The sequence below is a fragment of the Leucoraja erinacea genome, chromosome 9, assembly GCF_028641065.1.
Source record: "Leucoraja erinacea ecotype New England chromosome 9, Leri_hhj_1, whole genome shotgun sequence".
Classification (NCBI taxonomy): domain Eukaryota; kingdom Metazoa; phylum Chordata; class Chondrichthyes; order Rajiformes; family Rajidae; genus Leucoraja; species Leucoraja erinaceus.
Window position 1 is genome coordinate 31,534,957 of NC_073385.1, and position 17,527 is coordinate 31,552,483.

Here is a 17,527-nt window from a genome sequence, read left to right on the forward strand (position 1 = left end):
GAGAAGGCAGGAACGGGGTACTGATTGTAGATGATCACATTGAATGGCGGTGCTGGCTCGAAGTGTCGAATGGCCTACTCCTGCACATATTGTCGATTGTCTATTGTCAATCTAACGCAATTCAAAAACATTGCAGCTTTGATTCAAATCTGCACAACCGCCCACTTTCCCAGCTCCTGTAGCCCATCCTGGCCACACCCCATAGCACTCCTGGTCCCAACTATGCTCTCTCTGCATATGTTTTCCCATTCCCAGCACAATCTATTCACTCACAGAGTACCCTGGCACACTGTGCCTGCACTCCTGACCCCAAACCTGACCATGCTTCTCCTACATACATGGTCCCTTTCGCAGGACACTCTGTACACTTACCTGGTGAATTTCCCAGCAGTGGTCTGCCTGTGCACCTGGCCCCACCTGGCCTTGTTCCATCTGTACAGCTGCCCACAATCCCCAAGGGAGCACAAGTTCAGTGGAAGCTGCCAATCAGGCACGTGCCGTCAGGGTAGGCAAGGTAGGCACTGCCTACCCTGACTAAAATTATAAAATGGTAGTTATTAAATATAAATAGTAAAGGCATGGGAGCTGTAGCATGGCTGTAGCTGTAGCATGGGAGTCTAAAAATATTGGTTGCCAGGAGACAAAGGGGGCCCACTTCATCAGGGGCCCACTTCATCAGGGGCTCACTTCATCAGGGGCCCACTTGCCATCGGGCAAGCTGACACCCTGGCCAGTCCGCCACTGCATGGGAGAATAATGCCGACCTAAGAGATCGATCTCTTCGGTAGGCATAATTCTCCGTGCCTTTCATCCGCAGTGCATGTAACACGCGAAGGTCTGTGCAGCCCAAGTGCCGTTGACGCTGCTTCAAGCCGTCAATTTCCAGGAGACTGAAGGCAGCTGAAATTCTGCCTTTGCAGTACTGCGCATGCGCAGCGCAAGTTTCTTGGCGGGTTTTTCAAACATGGACTGCCATTATCTTAAGAATATCTTAACAAAATAAAAAGAGAGAAGATTGGAGCTCATGTACAAATGATGTGGTAAGTAGATTTCTTGGTGTTATATGTTTTTAAATACTATATTTCCCGGCAATGAAGACGTTATTTTTTACCCAAAAATAAGGCATGAAAATTTACGTGTGCCTTGGAAGCCGAAGTTTGAAGGTTGTTGGCCAAGAAAGATAGACTTGGCTATCCTTCAGTACAGCAACATCAAGAATGATATTGTTGTACTGAGGGTTAGCCAGGTCTATCCCTCATTGCTGGCAGCTGATGGGAAGCGGCTATAAAAGGACCGCGCTGCTGAGGAGGGGAGTAGGAGTGGGTCGGGGATCATGCCAGCAACTCACTTGCCACGATGCTCCGGGCGCGGAGCCACCGCATTGTGGCCGGGGGGAGAAGTAGCTCGGGTGGCTGCAAGCGGCCGCCACCTCAGCTCCTCCTGCCGGCCCCCGCTCACCTCTGGCAGTGCTCTCCGTCTGAAAACCTCTCTCCTGCCACTCGACGGCCTCACTCATGTCAGCCGCTTCCCGCAAATCTTTAAATTCTGACAGCGCGATCAAGGGACCAATTGAGGTTACTCGGCTGTTGGAATTTAAGGATTTACGGGAAGCGGCTGACATGAGCGAAGCCGGCGAGCGGCAGGTGAGAGATGTTCAGACAGAGAGCACTGCCAGAGGTGAGCAGGCCGGCAGAAGGCGCTGAGGTGGCAGCCACCTGAGCTACTTCCCTCCCCGGCCACAATGCGGTGGCTCCATGCCCGGGGAGCCGTGGCAGCGATGAGTGAGTGAGTTACTGGCATGATCCCCGACCCCCTCCTTCTCAATGCTCCTGTCCTCCCCGCAACTTTACCCCTGACCGCACTCCCCACACGCTGTGAAAGGAACTTTCCCCCCAATTGGTCCCTTGAACAACTATTGTCATTCAATAAGATCACAACTGATTCAACTTGTCCCAGTGTGCTCCCGTTTTTCCCACCATCTCTCCACCTGCCATCACCCTCCACCCCCCACCCATTCAGTAATTCAGAATGAAGGAGATTTGGAAGCGTTGGGCAAATTGCTTTCTTTATTTTAATTTTTTTGAGCGTGAGAAATTCTATGTCCCATCAGCCTTCTTCCAAAATTTAGCAACTCAAAATGGGGGGTGCGTTTTCATTGCCGGGAAATACTGTACTTTATTAAGAGATTTGGCTTTTGAAGACTTTATAAAAGTTGACTGACAGCTAACGGAGAGAACAATCTGCGCAGTTTAAGATTTTTTTAAAGCCGACTGACTGCCCACCCTGAGCAATTACTCACGGCACGTGCCTGCTGCCAATGTCTTATGCAGCTTGAAATGTAGAACACAGTTCTATGCCTTTTTTTAAAGATCTGTCCACATATTATGAATATTTTCTGTTATGTCAACAAATATTGAAATTCTTATTCCAACAGGGTCGAACAAGAACTCATGTCCCGAATCATTAGTAAGATGTGTCCTGTCCAACCTGTGGAACATGTTATTCATTCCGAAAGTGAGGAGAGTGTGCTGTCAGGCTCAGATATTGGTATGTCTCACCTTAACATCAACTTAAAGTGCTGCGCCAATTTAGATTCAAGCTTATCCTAATAATGTTTAATATGACTTATGCAAGGTTGCTTCAGTTCAAGAAGATTGCCTTTCAATTTTTACCATTGAACACATTTTGGGATTTTGTAAATTATCTCTATTTTTCTAACTCTTTTATTCTCCGTGCTTTCCTTTGACATTTCCGTTTCCTGCCTGGATGTTAGCAATGTATCGCTGCAAAAATGTCTCTGAGGAGTAATATGCTTCTCATCGTCCACTTTTCCATATTGTAACCAGCTTTGGGAAAATAGCTAAAATGTGACAAATGCTACACGTGGAAGTCATGTTCGAATCCACATTTCTTGCAGCATAATTAATAGTGTGCTGGTACAAATCTTGGCCACACTAGCACAGTACTTACTATTCGGTGTTGACATTAATTCAAATGTCCTGAACTCAATGTTGGCAGCTTTTTGGATAATCTCTCTTTGATAAATGTGACATATTCCCATGACATCTGCTACCGCCAATGTGTTCTCTCCACCAGTCGCATCTTTTCATCCACTTTCTGCCTTCTGCAGAGACTGTTCCCTCCGCAACTTCTTGGTTCACTCATCCCTTTACAGCTAACCCACCCCCTTCCCAGGTACACTCACCTGAAACGGAAGGAGATATAACACCTGTTCTTATACCTCCTCCCTCACATCCATCCAGGGACCACAGTAGTCCTTCCAGGTGAGGCAGAGATTCACGTGCACCTCCTCTAACTACATCTGCATGAATTTTGCTTCAATGAGTCCGAGTGTAGACTCGGCGACTGTTTCACTGAACAATTGCACTTGATGACCCAAGGCCTGCTGGATCTCCCGGTTGCTAACCATTTTAACTCCTCTTCTCATTCCCATACTGACCTTTCTGTCCTGACCCTCCTACATTGCCAGAGTGAGACTGCACACAAACTGGAGTGATAGCACCTCATATTCTACTTGGGTAGCTTTGGGTACAACTCAATGGAAAAAACATTGCATTCTCTGCTTTTAGGAAACTATCCTGACCTCCCCCCAGTTTCTATTCCCCCGGTTTCCCCATTTATCTCCCCCGTGCCCCACCTGGACACACATTAATTTCTCCCCTCCCCTCTACCTACATTCCTTCCTCTGGTATAACAATTTGCGATTCTTCAGTCTCTTTGTCTCACACCTTCTGTCTTTTCATTTCTGGCCTTTGTCCAACCTTCTCATGACATTTCTGTTGTTTTAAAAAAAACATGTTTTGCTTGTTCTTGTTTTCAGGGAGCCATATTTTGTTTTCTTCCCTTACCTCCACCCCCCCACCCCTGTGCCCTACCTAGACTCGCACAGAGTTCTCCCCTCCCCCCTCCACCTACATTCCTTCATTTGGCTTCACAATTTGCAATGCGTTAATCCTTTTGTCTCACACCTATTTTTTTTCCTTCTCTGGCCTTTGTCAACCACCTACCTATTAGAAACCCCACTTGCTTGTGTTTCCCTTTTACCTGCCACACTTTGTCTTGCCCCTCCTCTCTTCTTGCTCTCTTTCCCTCTCCCCACCCACAATCAGTCTGAAGTAGGGTCCCACCCCTAAATGTCACCTTATTCTGTTGAGATGCTGACTGATGCACTGAGTTACTCCAGCACATTTCTGTCTCCTCATATTTCTGTTGTTTAAAGAGAGCCATATTTTCTTGTTTATAAACTTTCACTATTAATAAAATGGCACTTTCACAGCAGAGATATGAAATAAGTATCTTTCTTTTCTTCTCTGAATTAAAGCTGAATGATTAGCATGTAACACTGCCGTCCTCTGATGGTTGTAAAGGAGGCAGCTTTTTCTGTCCCGATTTCATTTGTGAAAACAGGAAATATATAATTTTCAGTAACATAATTTACTAATGTGCATTGTGGTTTGATATGGTTTCCAGAGCTAAGATGTTATTGTTTGCTTCCTCAACAGTCGAAGCTGCTGGAGGAGGAGGCTTGCAGCTTTTTGTGGATGCAGGCATTCCTGTGGACTCTCAACTCGTTCGGCAGTTTGTAGATGAAGCACTTGCTGAGATAATCGCCATTATGCTGGGGCAGCGCCAGAGTGAAAGTAAAACACTTGTACAAGAACCTCCTCAACAAAGAACACCTTCACCGGTTAGAAGTTCTCATATTCCACAAAACATTTTGAGATTGAACACATTTATCTCAATAATGTGTATGAGAATACTGTCTGATATTGGGTCTGAATCCTAATCAAACGCAAGTGGCAGAGCGTGGAATTGGGGAGTGATTTAATCACGCCCACTCATTATTTAATTTCTCAGTTTGCACAGCAGTAAATGATGTGTTTCACTGGTGTGAAATGTAAGCATTTTGTTGTCTGAACTAGGCATCATCAGGGATTAATATAAAACCATGCAAAAAAAACAATGCTGATGAATCAAAATGAGCATCTACTCCCCAAAGGTATCAGGGTAGTTTGATGTAAAAAAAGTAGACATGATTTATACTGACTATAACATTAAAAACAATGCGGGGCTTCTATTCAATGCCATATATAAAGGAATATTCACAACTACTAATGCCTATTCGCTAGAAGTGAGTTTGAAGCTATCTACATTACTTTGCTAGAATCCTCAAAAGAAAAATACAATTTAACATTCTGACTGAAAGAATTCTTCTACATAAATAATTCCACCCTACGCTGTGTTTCTGAATCTTGCTGTAAAGGTCTCAAGAAAAAAATATCTAAGTGCAAGCATACCTGGTAACATAAAAATGAGGAAGTATTAGGTATTTGGCCTCTCCAACCTGTTCTGTCAGTCAATAAAACCATGACTGATTCTATTGTAACTCCAACCCTGCATGCCCACCAGTCCCCAATTCATTCAGTGCCTTACATATCAAGAATCTATTTATCTCTGCCTTAAATGTATTCAAAGTCTACTTCCACTGCCTTTTGAAAAAGAAAGTTCTGAAGACCCAGGACCCTGAGAAAGGAAAAAGATCACCCCATCCCTGTCTTAAAGGGGTGACCACCTATTTTTAAACAGTGACCTCTCTATTTTTGTATTACAGTCACAACAACTATTTTCATGCTTGCCATCTGCTGTCATTCCAATCTCGCTACACTCTATACATGCACTAAAAATGACATGGCTATTTAGGCTGGTCCTGGAATTCAACTTAACTATATTATTAGAACAAAACACTGCTGTTCTTTGGAGTATAGTTTTAGCCCTGCTACATATGTTCATATCAGTGGTATATTTTGTAAAATTTAATTGAGGCCTCCAATTAAGAATATACTTTTAACAATCATCAAATTGTGCTTTGAGATCCGGGAACTGTGCTTATTAATTACTGCATCGTGCATCTAATTTTGCCTCGTCTCTATCATCCACTTCTGAGATTTGATAGGGATTATCATTATATATATCTTGCAGGTAATTTGTACAGCTAGTCTCAGAATAATAGTATGTTAAAGGTCTACATAGTGAAAAACAAAAACTATATTAATATATTTCTTAACACCATGTTTACAATTAAGAAATTATGCTCATTTTCTCTACTCTTTTGATTTTGTTCATATTGTAGTGTGGCCACTGCTACTTTTGGACCCTGCCTTGGGGAAAGCCAATTGGCCTTTATTTGCTACTTGTCTAACAACCTAGCTTTGATAAAATATGGCAGGAGCGGTATTGTGAACATATCTTACTGAGCCACAATGTGGTGGAACAGGTGATAGGCCAGTTCACAGGATAGCATAACATCAAGTCAGAAAACCTTTGTATTGTTTTCTGATGCGTGTTAAAAATTGCCTGGAAAAGGTTAGAATACAGTACTTAAAATAAGTACTGTATTCTGAAGAAGGGTTTTGGCCCGAAACGTTGCCTATTTCCTTCGCTCCATAGATGCTGCTGCACCTGCTGAGTTTCTCCAGCTTTTTTGTGTAACCTTAAAATAAGTACTCTGTTTATGTGTCAACGAAGTGGATTATCTTTAAAAAAGATGTCACTGGCAATCTCTGCTACAAATTTAAATCTGTGGTGTAGAGAAAAGGGAACGTGATTTACATAAGCATTTTGCAATGAAGATAAGTAAACTGCGGGCAAATGTTTTTCCATTTAACCACAAGCAAAATCTGATAATTTCCAATTGATTCCTTTCTTAGATTAGCATGTTGATAGTAGAAGGCAGAAGATTTGCTTTAATAAACTTGAAATATTTTTGCGCTATGCTTTATCTAATGATATCTTGGCAATGAAAGGCGGAAGACTGAAAGGCCTGTCCCACTAGGCAATATTTTAGGCGACTGCTGGCGACTGTCATATTTTCGTAGCAGGTCGCTGAAAAACCGGCGACTGGACTAATGGGCCTGTCCTAGTTAGGCGATTTTTTAGGCAACTACAACAATGGAATTCACTGGTCAGCACCAGCGACAACCTACTTCAACTGGCGACAACCTACGTCATCTTGGCGACAACCTATGCCATCCTGGCAATAACCTATGATAGCACCTATGTCAGGAGAAGACAAGCTATGAAAAGCCCACGGTTGCCGAAAAGCTTTGAACATTTCAAAATCTAGCGGCGACCAGAAAAACGCTACGACTCTTTGGGCGACTGAGGAGACTACTCACGGCCATACAGACGACATCCCGGTGACCGTGTGGTGATAGCCTAGTCGTCAGCAGTCACCTAAAAAATCGTTTAAGTGGGACTGGCCCTTGTGAAACACTAAAAATGTACACTCCAAAATATATATAGCAGAAATTTAATTTTTTAACTTTTTCTGATTAACGTGTTTTTGTCGAACGAAAAGGCTGTGTGCTTGAATATTTAACATTTATGGCCACAAATTTGAGACAACCAAGTTTATAAATCTGTTGTAAAATTTAGTGTTTGTTTTTAGAAGATAAAGATCTATTTATATATTTTTTACCTTTTTTTTATTTATTTCCTTGTGAAATTATTTTAAATGTTCGGTAAGTCAATTTTGTTAGCATCACAGAGTGTTTAGTTAGAAGAAATAACGTTGTCATATGGTGGTATTCTAAGCCACCCTGTTCTTTGGTCTGTACAGAGTTTTTCATCTCAATCAGGGCCTCATTCATGCCACTTGCAGCTATGGGTGTCAAGGATTGATATTATGCCCATGAGGTTTTTATTTAATTTATTCAGATATGTATAAAATCATTCAAAGTTTATAAACAGTCTTGAAAACATTTTAAAATATAAAAGCAAAATTAATTGAAAGGATTTAAAAATCCTTATGTTTGATACTTATATGAAAGTAAAATAATTTAAAGAAAGAAACATTTAGCTCCCCCTCTGAAATAAATGTGGTCTTAAATCAACGTCTCACATTCCCAGCAGGAAATCCTGTCTTTCCCATTGGACCCCATTCAGAGTCCAGCATTTGAACCAAGTGGCATATCCACTGGCAGCTGTGGTCAATAAATCTTCTGGGTGATCCATACAAGCCTGAACTTGTGTGGTAATAACTGAATGTTAGCGATTCTCTTCAGAACTGTTGGGCCACAGTTACTAGGATATTGGCCTAATGTTTTCTAAACAATCCTCATACTGAATTTATTGTAGATTTGCTAATCAAATATCCGGTCTCCACGAGGCTGTTGTGCTTCATCATCATAGTGGGGAGTTCCAGGATGGCTGGAAAACTTTGCAGAGAATTAAAGTTCAAAAGTTCTGTAATAATTTCTCAAAATTAGTTGCTAACGTATTGAAATTGCTAGCCAGTCTCTTCCAAATTGTTAGGCAACCTGTCATGTTCGAGCTCAGTGCAGAGTTGGATGTTTTGGTGTGGATTCATAGATGCAGTCATTTAAGCTCATTTAACCTCCGAACTGCTTCAAATCAAAACCCAATCTTGGTCTGACTGCCTGATTTATTTGCACTTTACCATTCCTCCAGATAATGCTGATTCCAACACCAGTTCCAACACCAAGACAGACGCCATCACCTCCAGCTAGAAATGCTACCCTCATTGAAACACCAGAGCTCACACCCCAAGGTTCTGTTGAGAACGAATCAGAATCTGAACCAGAATTGGAACCTTTTGTGAAGTCACCACTAAGTGAGTAGAAACCTTCCCTGCGAAGTATGCAGTGTTTTCCATAAGGTGGAAGATAATATGGGTATTAGTACTGATTTATTATTGTCACGTGCACTGAAATGCAATGAAAAGCTTTTCTTCAATCAAAATCAAAATCAGATGGTATTACACGTGAATACAATCAAACCATACACATGTACAACAGGCGGTAAGTATGATTGTCCTCCTGGTGGATGCTTTCTGTCGGTCTTCAGATCTTTTAAGGGATGTCGCATGGTATGTTCCTCCAGGAGGATGCCTGTGCACAACAGTTTTTTAGCATGAGAAGACTGGTGCGCAGACAGCCACTATAGAGTCTTTGACAGAGCCAGACCCAGGTCCAATGTCATGGTCTCTATGATGGTTGGGAGTCTCTCCCTGCTGCAGCCTTCTCCCTCCTCCTTAGCCATCGTGGTGCTCCATCAATTGCCCAGCAACCATCCTCCACCCATTTCATCATTGAGGTCTTCATCTTGGGACATGCTTGGCCAGGAACCTCGCCCTGTCATCTGCCCACGATGGTTGACCCTGCCAGGATCATAGCTCCAGATGGTTTAGCTCTCAGGGGAAATTGTATCATTATGTGCAGTTCTCATTGCCCCATTTGAAGAAAGATGTGCAGGCTTTGGAGAGGGTGCAGAGAAGGTTTACCAGAATGCTGCCTGGATTAGAGGGTTGCAGCTACAGGGAGAGGTTGAATCGACTTAGTTTGTTTCACTGGAGCATCGGAGGTTGAAGGGTGACTTGATAGAAGTACATAAAATCATGAGAGGTATAGCTAGGGTAGATAGAACCTTTCTTTCTTAGTGGAAATATCCAACACCATAGGGCATTGCTTTAAGGTGAGAGCGGGAAAGTTTAATGGAGATGTGCAGGGCAAGTTATTTTGCACAAAGAGTGGTGGGGGCCTGGAACGTACTGCCTGGAGTTGTGGTGGAGGTAGACATGATAGTGGCGTTGTTTAAGAGACTTTTGGATAGGCACATGGAAGTGCAGGGAATAGAGGGATTATGGATCATATACTGGCAGATCATTTTAACTTGGCATCATGTTCTGTACAAACATTTGTGGGTCGAAGGATCTGTTCCTGTGCTGTACTGTTATATGTACTGATCCATCAGGATCAGATTGGCTATATTTGAGATGTTTCGGGCTTGTGGTCCAACAGACCTCTGTCACTATGTAAATATAATTTCCCATGTGTGACAAGAAAAGATTGTTCAAAAACATTGCTCCGGTAGGAAGATGGTTTTTAAGTGGATAGGACATACATGCCCTCAAATTCAGTTGGCATCCTGCTGACTTCCCACTGCAAATCCCTGTGTGGAGCCAGTGGAACCGCCAGGGAAAAAGTACAGGTGGTTTGAATGTGCTATTTTTCCCCAATGTCCTGCCAGATTTATATCAATTTGATTGTTGCTGAGAAGCTGAGTCATTAGTTTGTTGAAACAAATTGAAACAAACTAACTGACATGGCACTCAGCTGAAAGATGACCTTCAGTTCGTAATCCATCTTTTAACATTAATTCAAGTCAGGGTGCACATAATGACAGTATATGTTCCAAAACACAAATTTACCTTGACGTTCAATGCGCCGGTCAATTTTTGATCATCGCTTTAACCAACCTCCTTTTCATTCAGATTGCTCAACAATTTGAGGAGAATTTCCAGCATTGGTAATCTTAAGAGTTTTATTTCCTCTGCTTCTCGGAATCTTAACAACCATACTGCTTCTTACTTGTTCTGAATTATCCAACTAAGAACCTGGTGTTGATTTGAAGATGCATGATGAGAAAACTGTCATTAGCAGTCAACTAAACCATTTATGCAAACTGTAAAAACATGTGGTTAAGATAGAGTTAGCACTGAAGTTGTATTTTTTTTACAGTATATAAGCTGTTTCTTTCTTGAGTCTTTAATATATTCAAATGCTTTCTAATAAGTGGAGGAACAATTGTTGTATAACTCTTCCAAACTATGGGTTTGGTTGCATTTGGAGATTTTTTGGAGAAGACTCGAAGGGACAGGAGTTAATCACATTTGGAAAAACGTAGACTTGCGAGGGAAAATCAACATGGCTTTGTTTGGGGGAGACATGTCTCACAAATTTGATTAAGTTATTCGAGGTAGTGACAACAATGGTTGATGAGGGTAGGACTATGGATCTTTTCTGCATGGACTTTAGTAAAGCATTTGACAACGTCCCTCATTGTGGATTGGTCCAGAATATGTCATATGGGATCCATGGCGAGTAAGTAAATTGGATCCCAAGACTAGCTTGGTCAGAGAAGTCAGAGGGTAGTGGTGGTGGAGTGTTCTCTGATTATAGTTGTGCAAGGATCAATTCTGGAATCTTTGTTGTTTGTAATATATGTTAATTAATTGGATGAAAACTTAAGTGGTCTGATGAAGAAGTTTCTAATGACACGCAAAATTGTGAAGTAGTGGATGGTCATCTACAGCTGTATACAGATCAGTTTGAAATTTTGGGAAGAGAAATGGCATATGCAGTTTAATCCAGACAAGTACGAGGTATTGCATTTGGAGAAGTCAAATGCAAAAGAGGGTATATAGTAAATGGCAGGATCTTTAGCAGCATTGATGAATAAAGGGATCTAGGGATGCAAGTCCATGGCTCCATAAAATTGGTAACGCAAGTTGATAGGGTGATGAGGAAGGCATCCTTGCCTTTATTAGTAGGTACATTGGGTATGAAAGCTGGCAAGTCATGTTGCAGTTGTGTAAAACTTAGGCCACAATGGAATATTATATGCAGTTCTGGTTGTTTCATTATAGGAAGAGTGTGGAAGCCTTGGAGAGGCTCACCAGGATGTTGCCTGGATTGGACTATATTAGCTGTAAGGAGATGTCAGCCAAACCTGGGTTGTTTTCTCTGGAGCATCTGAGGCTGAGGGATGAAAGGATAGGACTACACAAAATTCTGAGAGGCCTAGGCAGAGTAGTTAGAATCTTTTTTCAAGGGTGGAAATGTCAAATACTGGAGAACATCGGTTTGAAATTAGAAAGGGGTAAATGTAAAGTTGATTTGTGAGGCATGTTTTAACGTAGAGAGTGGCAGATATTTGGAATTCACTGCCAGAGGAGGTGATAGAAACAGCCATGTTCCAGAGGTGATTAGACAGACACATGAACAGGCAGTATATAGTAGGGAAAGTGACCATATGCAGACATATAGTCATCGTGGTGATCACTGACAAGATTGGCAGATGGGCCTGTAATTGTGCTGTACTTTACTTCATTATAATTGGGTCATTAATTTTTTGGGATGAGGTGACATTTCTCAGAGGATTGGAAATCTAGATCCCAGAGAACTGTGGATGTAGTCACTGAATATATTCTAGCTGGAGATTGATGAACATTTAAACCACAGGAGAATACAAGCCCTTCCCAGATTACGCAGGGTTATGTTACTGCAAACTGTTCATAATCTGGTAACGATGCTTCAAAATAAGTTCAGAAGTGGCAGGAGACGTAACCAACTCTGCAACAGCCAGAAAGTCCATCCGCCCATCTCCCAAACGCTTGTTCAAATGTACGCGTTTGGAGAAAATGGGAAAGTAACGATGAGATGAACATGATGGAGGGCCCAGTTGACTACTTGTGTTCTGGTTTCTTATGTTTTAGTGGAAAAGACACTGGATGAGCTGATTTGGATGTTACTGGTGAGATTTTACGATGTTAGGGTTTATTCACCAGAGCGGGGATGGTGAAGGAATGCTGTGACAACAGTGTTGGAGGCTTCGCACATGTTCATACAATGATTAGAATAGAAAGCTTAAGTTAAGAACTAAGTATAAAATAAATTTGAGTAGAAATTCAAAACACAGTTGCTTACCAAAGATGGTTTGAAAGCAAAATTCTCAAGCAAAAATCGCAGGTGAGGCAGGTCTACGAAAAATCTTTTGGAAATACTTGAATTGAGAGAAACATTAAAAAATATGGCAGAAAAACAGGACATGGGGATTAGACTGTGTGACTTTTCCAGCAAAAATTGCTGGCATCGACTTTTGCTGAATGACTTGCGTCTGGCTGTATTGTTATATTTAATGGATCTTTGTGGAGCAGAGCTGTTATTATTTGAAGGCTTTCTATTTTTTTTAATGTAATTCAGCAAATTGTGCACATTAGGTCTTGCGTAGACTACTTGTGGAAGACTGAGTTACTATGGTAACTAGCTATGCTATCTAATAGACTGGAGCATATTGACACCAATAGATTTCTTTCAAGCTTCTCTTCCAGAAAGCTTATAAGTTCAGTGAACCTGTCATGGCAACAACAGGTTGATTGAAGGTACTTCAAAGGGAAAAAAGTGGAAGAAATGATAATAATAATAATAATAATACATTTTATTTGCTGGCGCCTTTCTGGACACCCAAGGACACCTTACAGGACATAAAATCACAATACATTTATCAATATTAAAATCAAGTTGATTAAAAACAAAAAAAAAAAAAAAAAAAAAAAATACACAAAACATTTGAAGTCATTAAAATCAGGGTGAACATGGTGGAAGTTATGTCAGGTATGCTAATCTAAACAGGTGTGTTTTGAGTTGTGATTTGAATTGATCGATAGTGTCCAGGTGACGGATGGGAGGTGGGAGCGTGTTCCAGAGACGTGGGGCAGAGCAGCTGAAGGCTCTGGCACCCATAGTGCTGAGTCTAAATGTGGGGACAGTTAAAATTGCAGCTGAGGAGGAACGAAGTGACCGGGAAGGAGTGTATGGTAGCAGCAGGTCAGAGAGGTATTGGGGAGCAAGGTGGTGTAGGGCTTTGAAGGTCAGCAGTAAAATCTTGTAGTTAATCCGGTGGTGCACAGGGAGCCAGTGGAGCTGAGTGAGGATGGGTGTGATGTGGTTCGATGATCTGGTGCGAGTGATGATCCGGGCTGCAGAGTTCTGAATGCATTGGAGGCGATGAAGAAGTTTATTGGAGGTGCAAGTGAGAAGGGCGTTGCAGTAATCGTTGCGGGATGTGACCAGAGCGTGGATGAGGACTTTTGTATTGTCTTTGGAGAGGGAGGGGCGGAGTCTGGAGATGTTGCGGAGATGAAAGTATGCAGAGCGTGTGATACTGCTGATGTGGGGGCCAAAGGAAAGTGTACTGTCCAGAATGACGCCGAGACTTTTGACATGGGAGGAGGTGGGTATGGGTGAGCCATCAACTGAAATGGTGAACGGGTGGGTTTTGGAGAGTGTGGACTTTGAGCCAATTAGCATGATTTCTGTTTTATTTCCATTGAGTTTTAGAAGGTTGAGTGACATCCAGTTGCTGATAGCTTGAAGACAGGTGGTGAGGGCAGTTGGGGGAAGGGAGGTGTTTGGTTTTGTGGAGAGGTAAAGTTGTGTATCATCGGCGTAGCAGTGAAAATTGATTCCAAAATGACGGAGAATATTGCCAAGAGGTTGAATATAGATGATAAAAAGCAGTGGCCCCAGCACCGATCCCTGAGGAACACCATGGGTGACTGTGGCAGTTGTGGATGTGACTTTATTTCCCTGGATGAACTGTTTTCTGTCGTGTAGATAGGACCTGAACCAAAGTAGTGCATTGTTGTTGATGCCGGTGGCAGATAGATGTTCCAGAAGAATTGGGTGGGAGATGGTGTCAAAGGCTGCTGTGAGGTCGAGGAGGATCAGAATGGATAAATGTCAGCTGCGAGAAGGAGATCATTTGTAATTTTTACCAAGGCTGTTTCAGTGCTGTGATTGTGGCGAAAAACCGGACTGAAATGGTTCATAGAGGTTATTGTTTTGAAGGTGGACTTGAAGTTGTGTCGCTACTGTCCTTTCCAGAAGTTTAGTGATGAATGGGAGGTTGGAGTTGGGGCGGTAGTTATTTGGATTGTTTGGATCAGAACCTGGTGATGTATCCTCCTACTGAGAAAGTAACAGAAAATTGAAAGCAAAGACATCTCTTATCCCTCTATTAAGTGGCTGGAGACGTACCTAGATAACTTGAATGTTGAGATTTAAAAAATAATAGAAGTGGACTCCAGAAGTATCATGACGGAAGGGATAAGACAATAAGGTCGGGTATAATCAGATGAGGCGAGGTGAATACCGAATGAAAGGGGTTGTATTTAAATGCACTTACTATAAGAATCAAAGTGGATGAGCTTGTAGCACAGTTAGAAATTGGTAAGTATGACGTTGTGGGAATTACAGAGACGCAGCTGCAAGGGGGGGCTAAATATTCAACGTTATACTTCCTATCAGAAAGACAGACAGGTGGGCAGAGGGGGTGGCGTAGCTCTGTTGGTAAGGAATGAAATTCAGCAAGGGGTGACATAGGATCAGAAGATATAGAGTCATTGTGGGTAGAGCTGAGAAATAGTATGGGTAAAAAGATCCTAATTAAAGTTATTTACAGGCCCCCAAACAGTGGCTAGGAGATAGGGTACAAGTTACATCAGGAGATATAATCGGCATGTAGGAAAGGCAATGCTACGGTGGTCATGGGAGATTTCAACATGAGGTAGATTGGGAAAATCAGATTGGTACTGGACCCCAAGAAAAGGAATTTGTAGAGTGCCTCCAAGATGGTTTCTTAGAACAGCTTGTAATGGAGCCTACCAGGGAAAAGGCAATTCTGGATTTAGTATTGTGTAATGAACTGGATTTGATAAGGGAACTCTAGGTAAAGGAACCACTTGGAGGTAGCCACGACAACATGATAAGATTCAACCTGAAATTTGAGAGGCAGAAGGTGAAATCGGTTGTCGGTATTGCAGCTGAGCAAAGGGGGATTACAGAGGCATGACGGAGGAGCTGGCCAAAGTTGACTGGAAAGGGACCCGAGCAGAGATGACGGTTGCACAGCAATAGCAAGAATTTCCGGGAATAATTCAGAAGATGCAGGATCTATCCATTCCCAAGAGGAAGAAAGATTCTAGGGGGAGAATGAGGCGACCGTGGCTGACAAGGGAAGTCAAGGGCAATAACAACTAAAAGAGAAGGCGTATAACATTGCAACAGTTAGTGGGAAGCCAGAGGATTGGGAAGCTTTTAAAGAACAACAGAAGGTAACTAAAAAGGTAATCCGGGGAGAAAAGATGAAATACGAAGGTAAGCTAGCTAATAATATAAAAGAGGGGAGCAGCAGTTTATTCAGTTATATAAAGAGTAAGAAAGAGACAAGAGTGGACGTTGGACCGCTGGAAAATGATGCAGGAGTAGTGATAATGGGGAATAAAGAAATGGCAGAGTAGTTGAATAACTTTTTTGTGTCAGTCTTCACAGTGGAAGACAACAGCAATGTGCCTGAAATTCAAGAGAGTCAGGGGGTGGAAGTTAGTGGAGTGGCTAATCTAGGGAGAAGGTGCTTGGGAAGCTGAATGGACTGAAGGTGGATAAGTCACCAGGACTGCACCCTAGGGCTCTGAACGAGGTGCCTTTAGAGAATGTGGATGCGTTGATGGTGATATTTCAAGATTCATGAGAGTCAGGAGTGGTTCCAGCCCATTGGAAAATTGCTAATATTACCCCGCTGTACAAGAAGGGAGCAAAGCAGAATAGTGGGAGCTATAGGCCGATTAGTCTGACTTCAGTGGTGGGTAAGATTTTAGAGTCCATTATAAAGGATTAGGTTGCAGAGTACTTAGAAGTTCATGATAAAATAGGCCAAAGTCAGCATGGTTTTGTGAAAGGGAGATCTTGCCTGATGAATCTGCTGGAATTCTTTGAAGAAGTAAACAGTAGGACAGACAAAGGAGAGCCAGTAGACGTTGTTTACCTAGATTTTCAGAAAGTCTTTGATAAGGTGCCATAAGCTGCCGAGGAAGATGAGAGCCAATGGAATCAAAGGAAAGATATGAGCATGGATAGCAGGTTGGCTGGATGGGAGAATGCAAAGAGTGGCAATAAAGGGGGCTTTTTCTGATTGGCTGCCAGTGACATTCGAAGTTCCACGGGGGTCGGTGTTGGGGCTGCTACTCTTCACTTTGTACATTAATGATTTCTTATTACATGTTGTACATTAATGATGTACTCTTTCCAGCTTAACAACATATTTCCTATAGCAGGGTGACCAAACTGAACAAAATATTCCTTATGAAGCCTCACCAAAATCTTGTACAATTGTAACATTACATTCTAACTTCTATACTCAATACCCTGTCTGACGAAGGTCAATGCATCGAAAGCCTTCTTGACCACTCTGTCTGCTTGTGACGCCACGTTCAAGGAACTATGTACCTGCACTTCTAGATCCCTCTACAACACTCCCCAGGGTCCTGCCGTTCACTGTGAAGGTCCTGCTCTGGTTAGACTTCCCAAAGTGTGCTCCTTAGTACCCAAAACTTTAGCAAGTTCCTGTCTCATAACATCAAAGTTGGGCTTGCCCCAATTCAGAAATGTAATTTGTGGGCCCACCCTGTCTTTATCCATAACTATATAAAACAAATCGAACAGTGGTCGCTGCTCCCAAAAAGGCTCGCCCACAGACATTTCAGTCTCCTGCACTTCCTAATTTCCTAAGAGCAGATCAAGCTGTGCCCTCCCCCTTGTCGAGCCCTCCACATATTGGCTGAGGAAACTTTCCTGAACACATTTCACAAATTCCACCCCGTCTAAGCCCTTCGCACTATCATAGTTGCAGTCTATACTGGTAACGTTAAAATCCCCTATTATGACGACCTTATTAGTCCTACAGCTGCCTGCAATCTCGTGGCATATTTGTTCTTCTAATTCCCGTTGCTATTTGGGGAGCTGTGGTGCACTCCCAACAAGATGATCATCCCATTTTTATTTCTCACTTCTACCCATATAACCTCACTAGACAAACCATCAGTAATGTAATCTCAGTCTGCTGTAGTGACATTCTCTTTAATCAATGA

General features: G+C 42.3%; 1 protein-coding gene across 3 annotated transcripts in view; it reads left to right on the forward strand.

The window, feature by feature from the left end:
• kiaa0586 (KIAA0586 ortholog) overlaps window positions 1-17,527 on the forward strand; it is a 378,726-nt gene that overhangs the window by 292,310 nt on the left and 68,889 nt on the right. For all 3 annotated transcript variants that reach the window (XM_055640495.1, XM_055640493.1, XM_055640494.1), the window contains 3 exons: window positions 2,435-2,547; window positions 4,524-4,708; window positions 8,491-8,653. In XM_055640495.1, coding sequence (XP_055496470.1) covers window positions 2,435-2,547; window positions 4,524-4,708; window positions 8,491-8,653 — 461 coding nt within the window. The remainder of the gene's footprint in view (window positions 1-2,434; window positions 2,548-4,523; window positions 4,709-8,490; window positions 8,654-17,527) is intronic.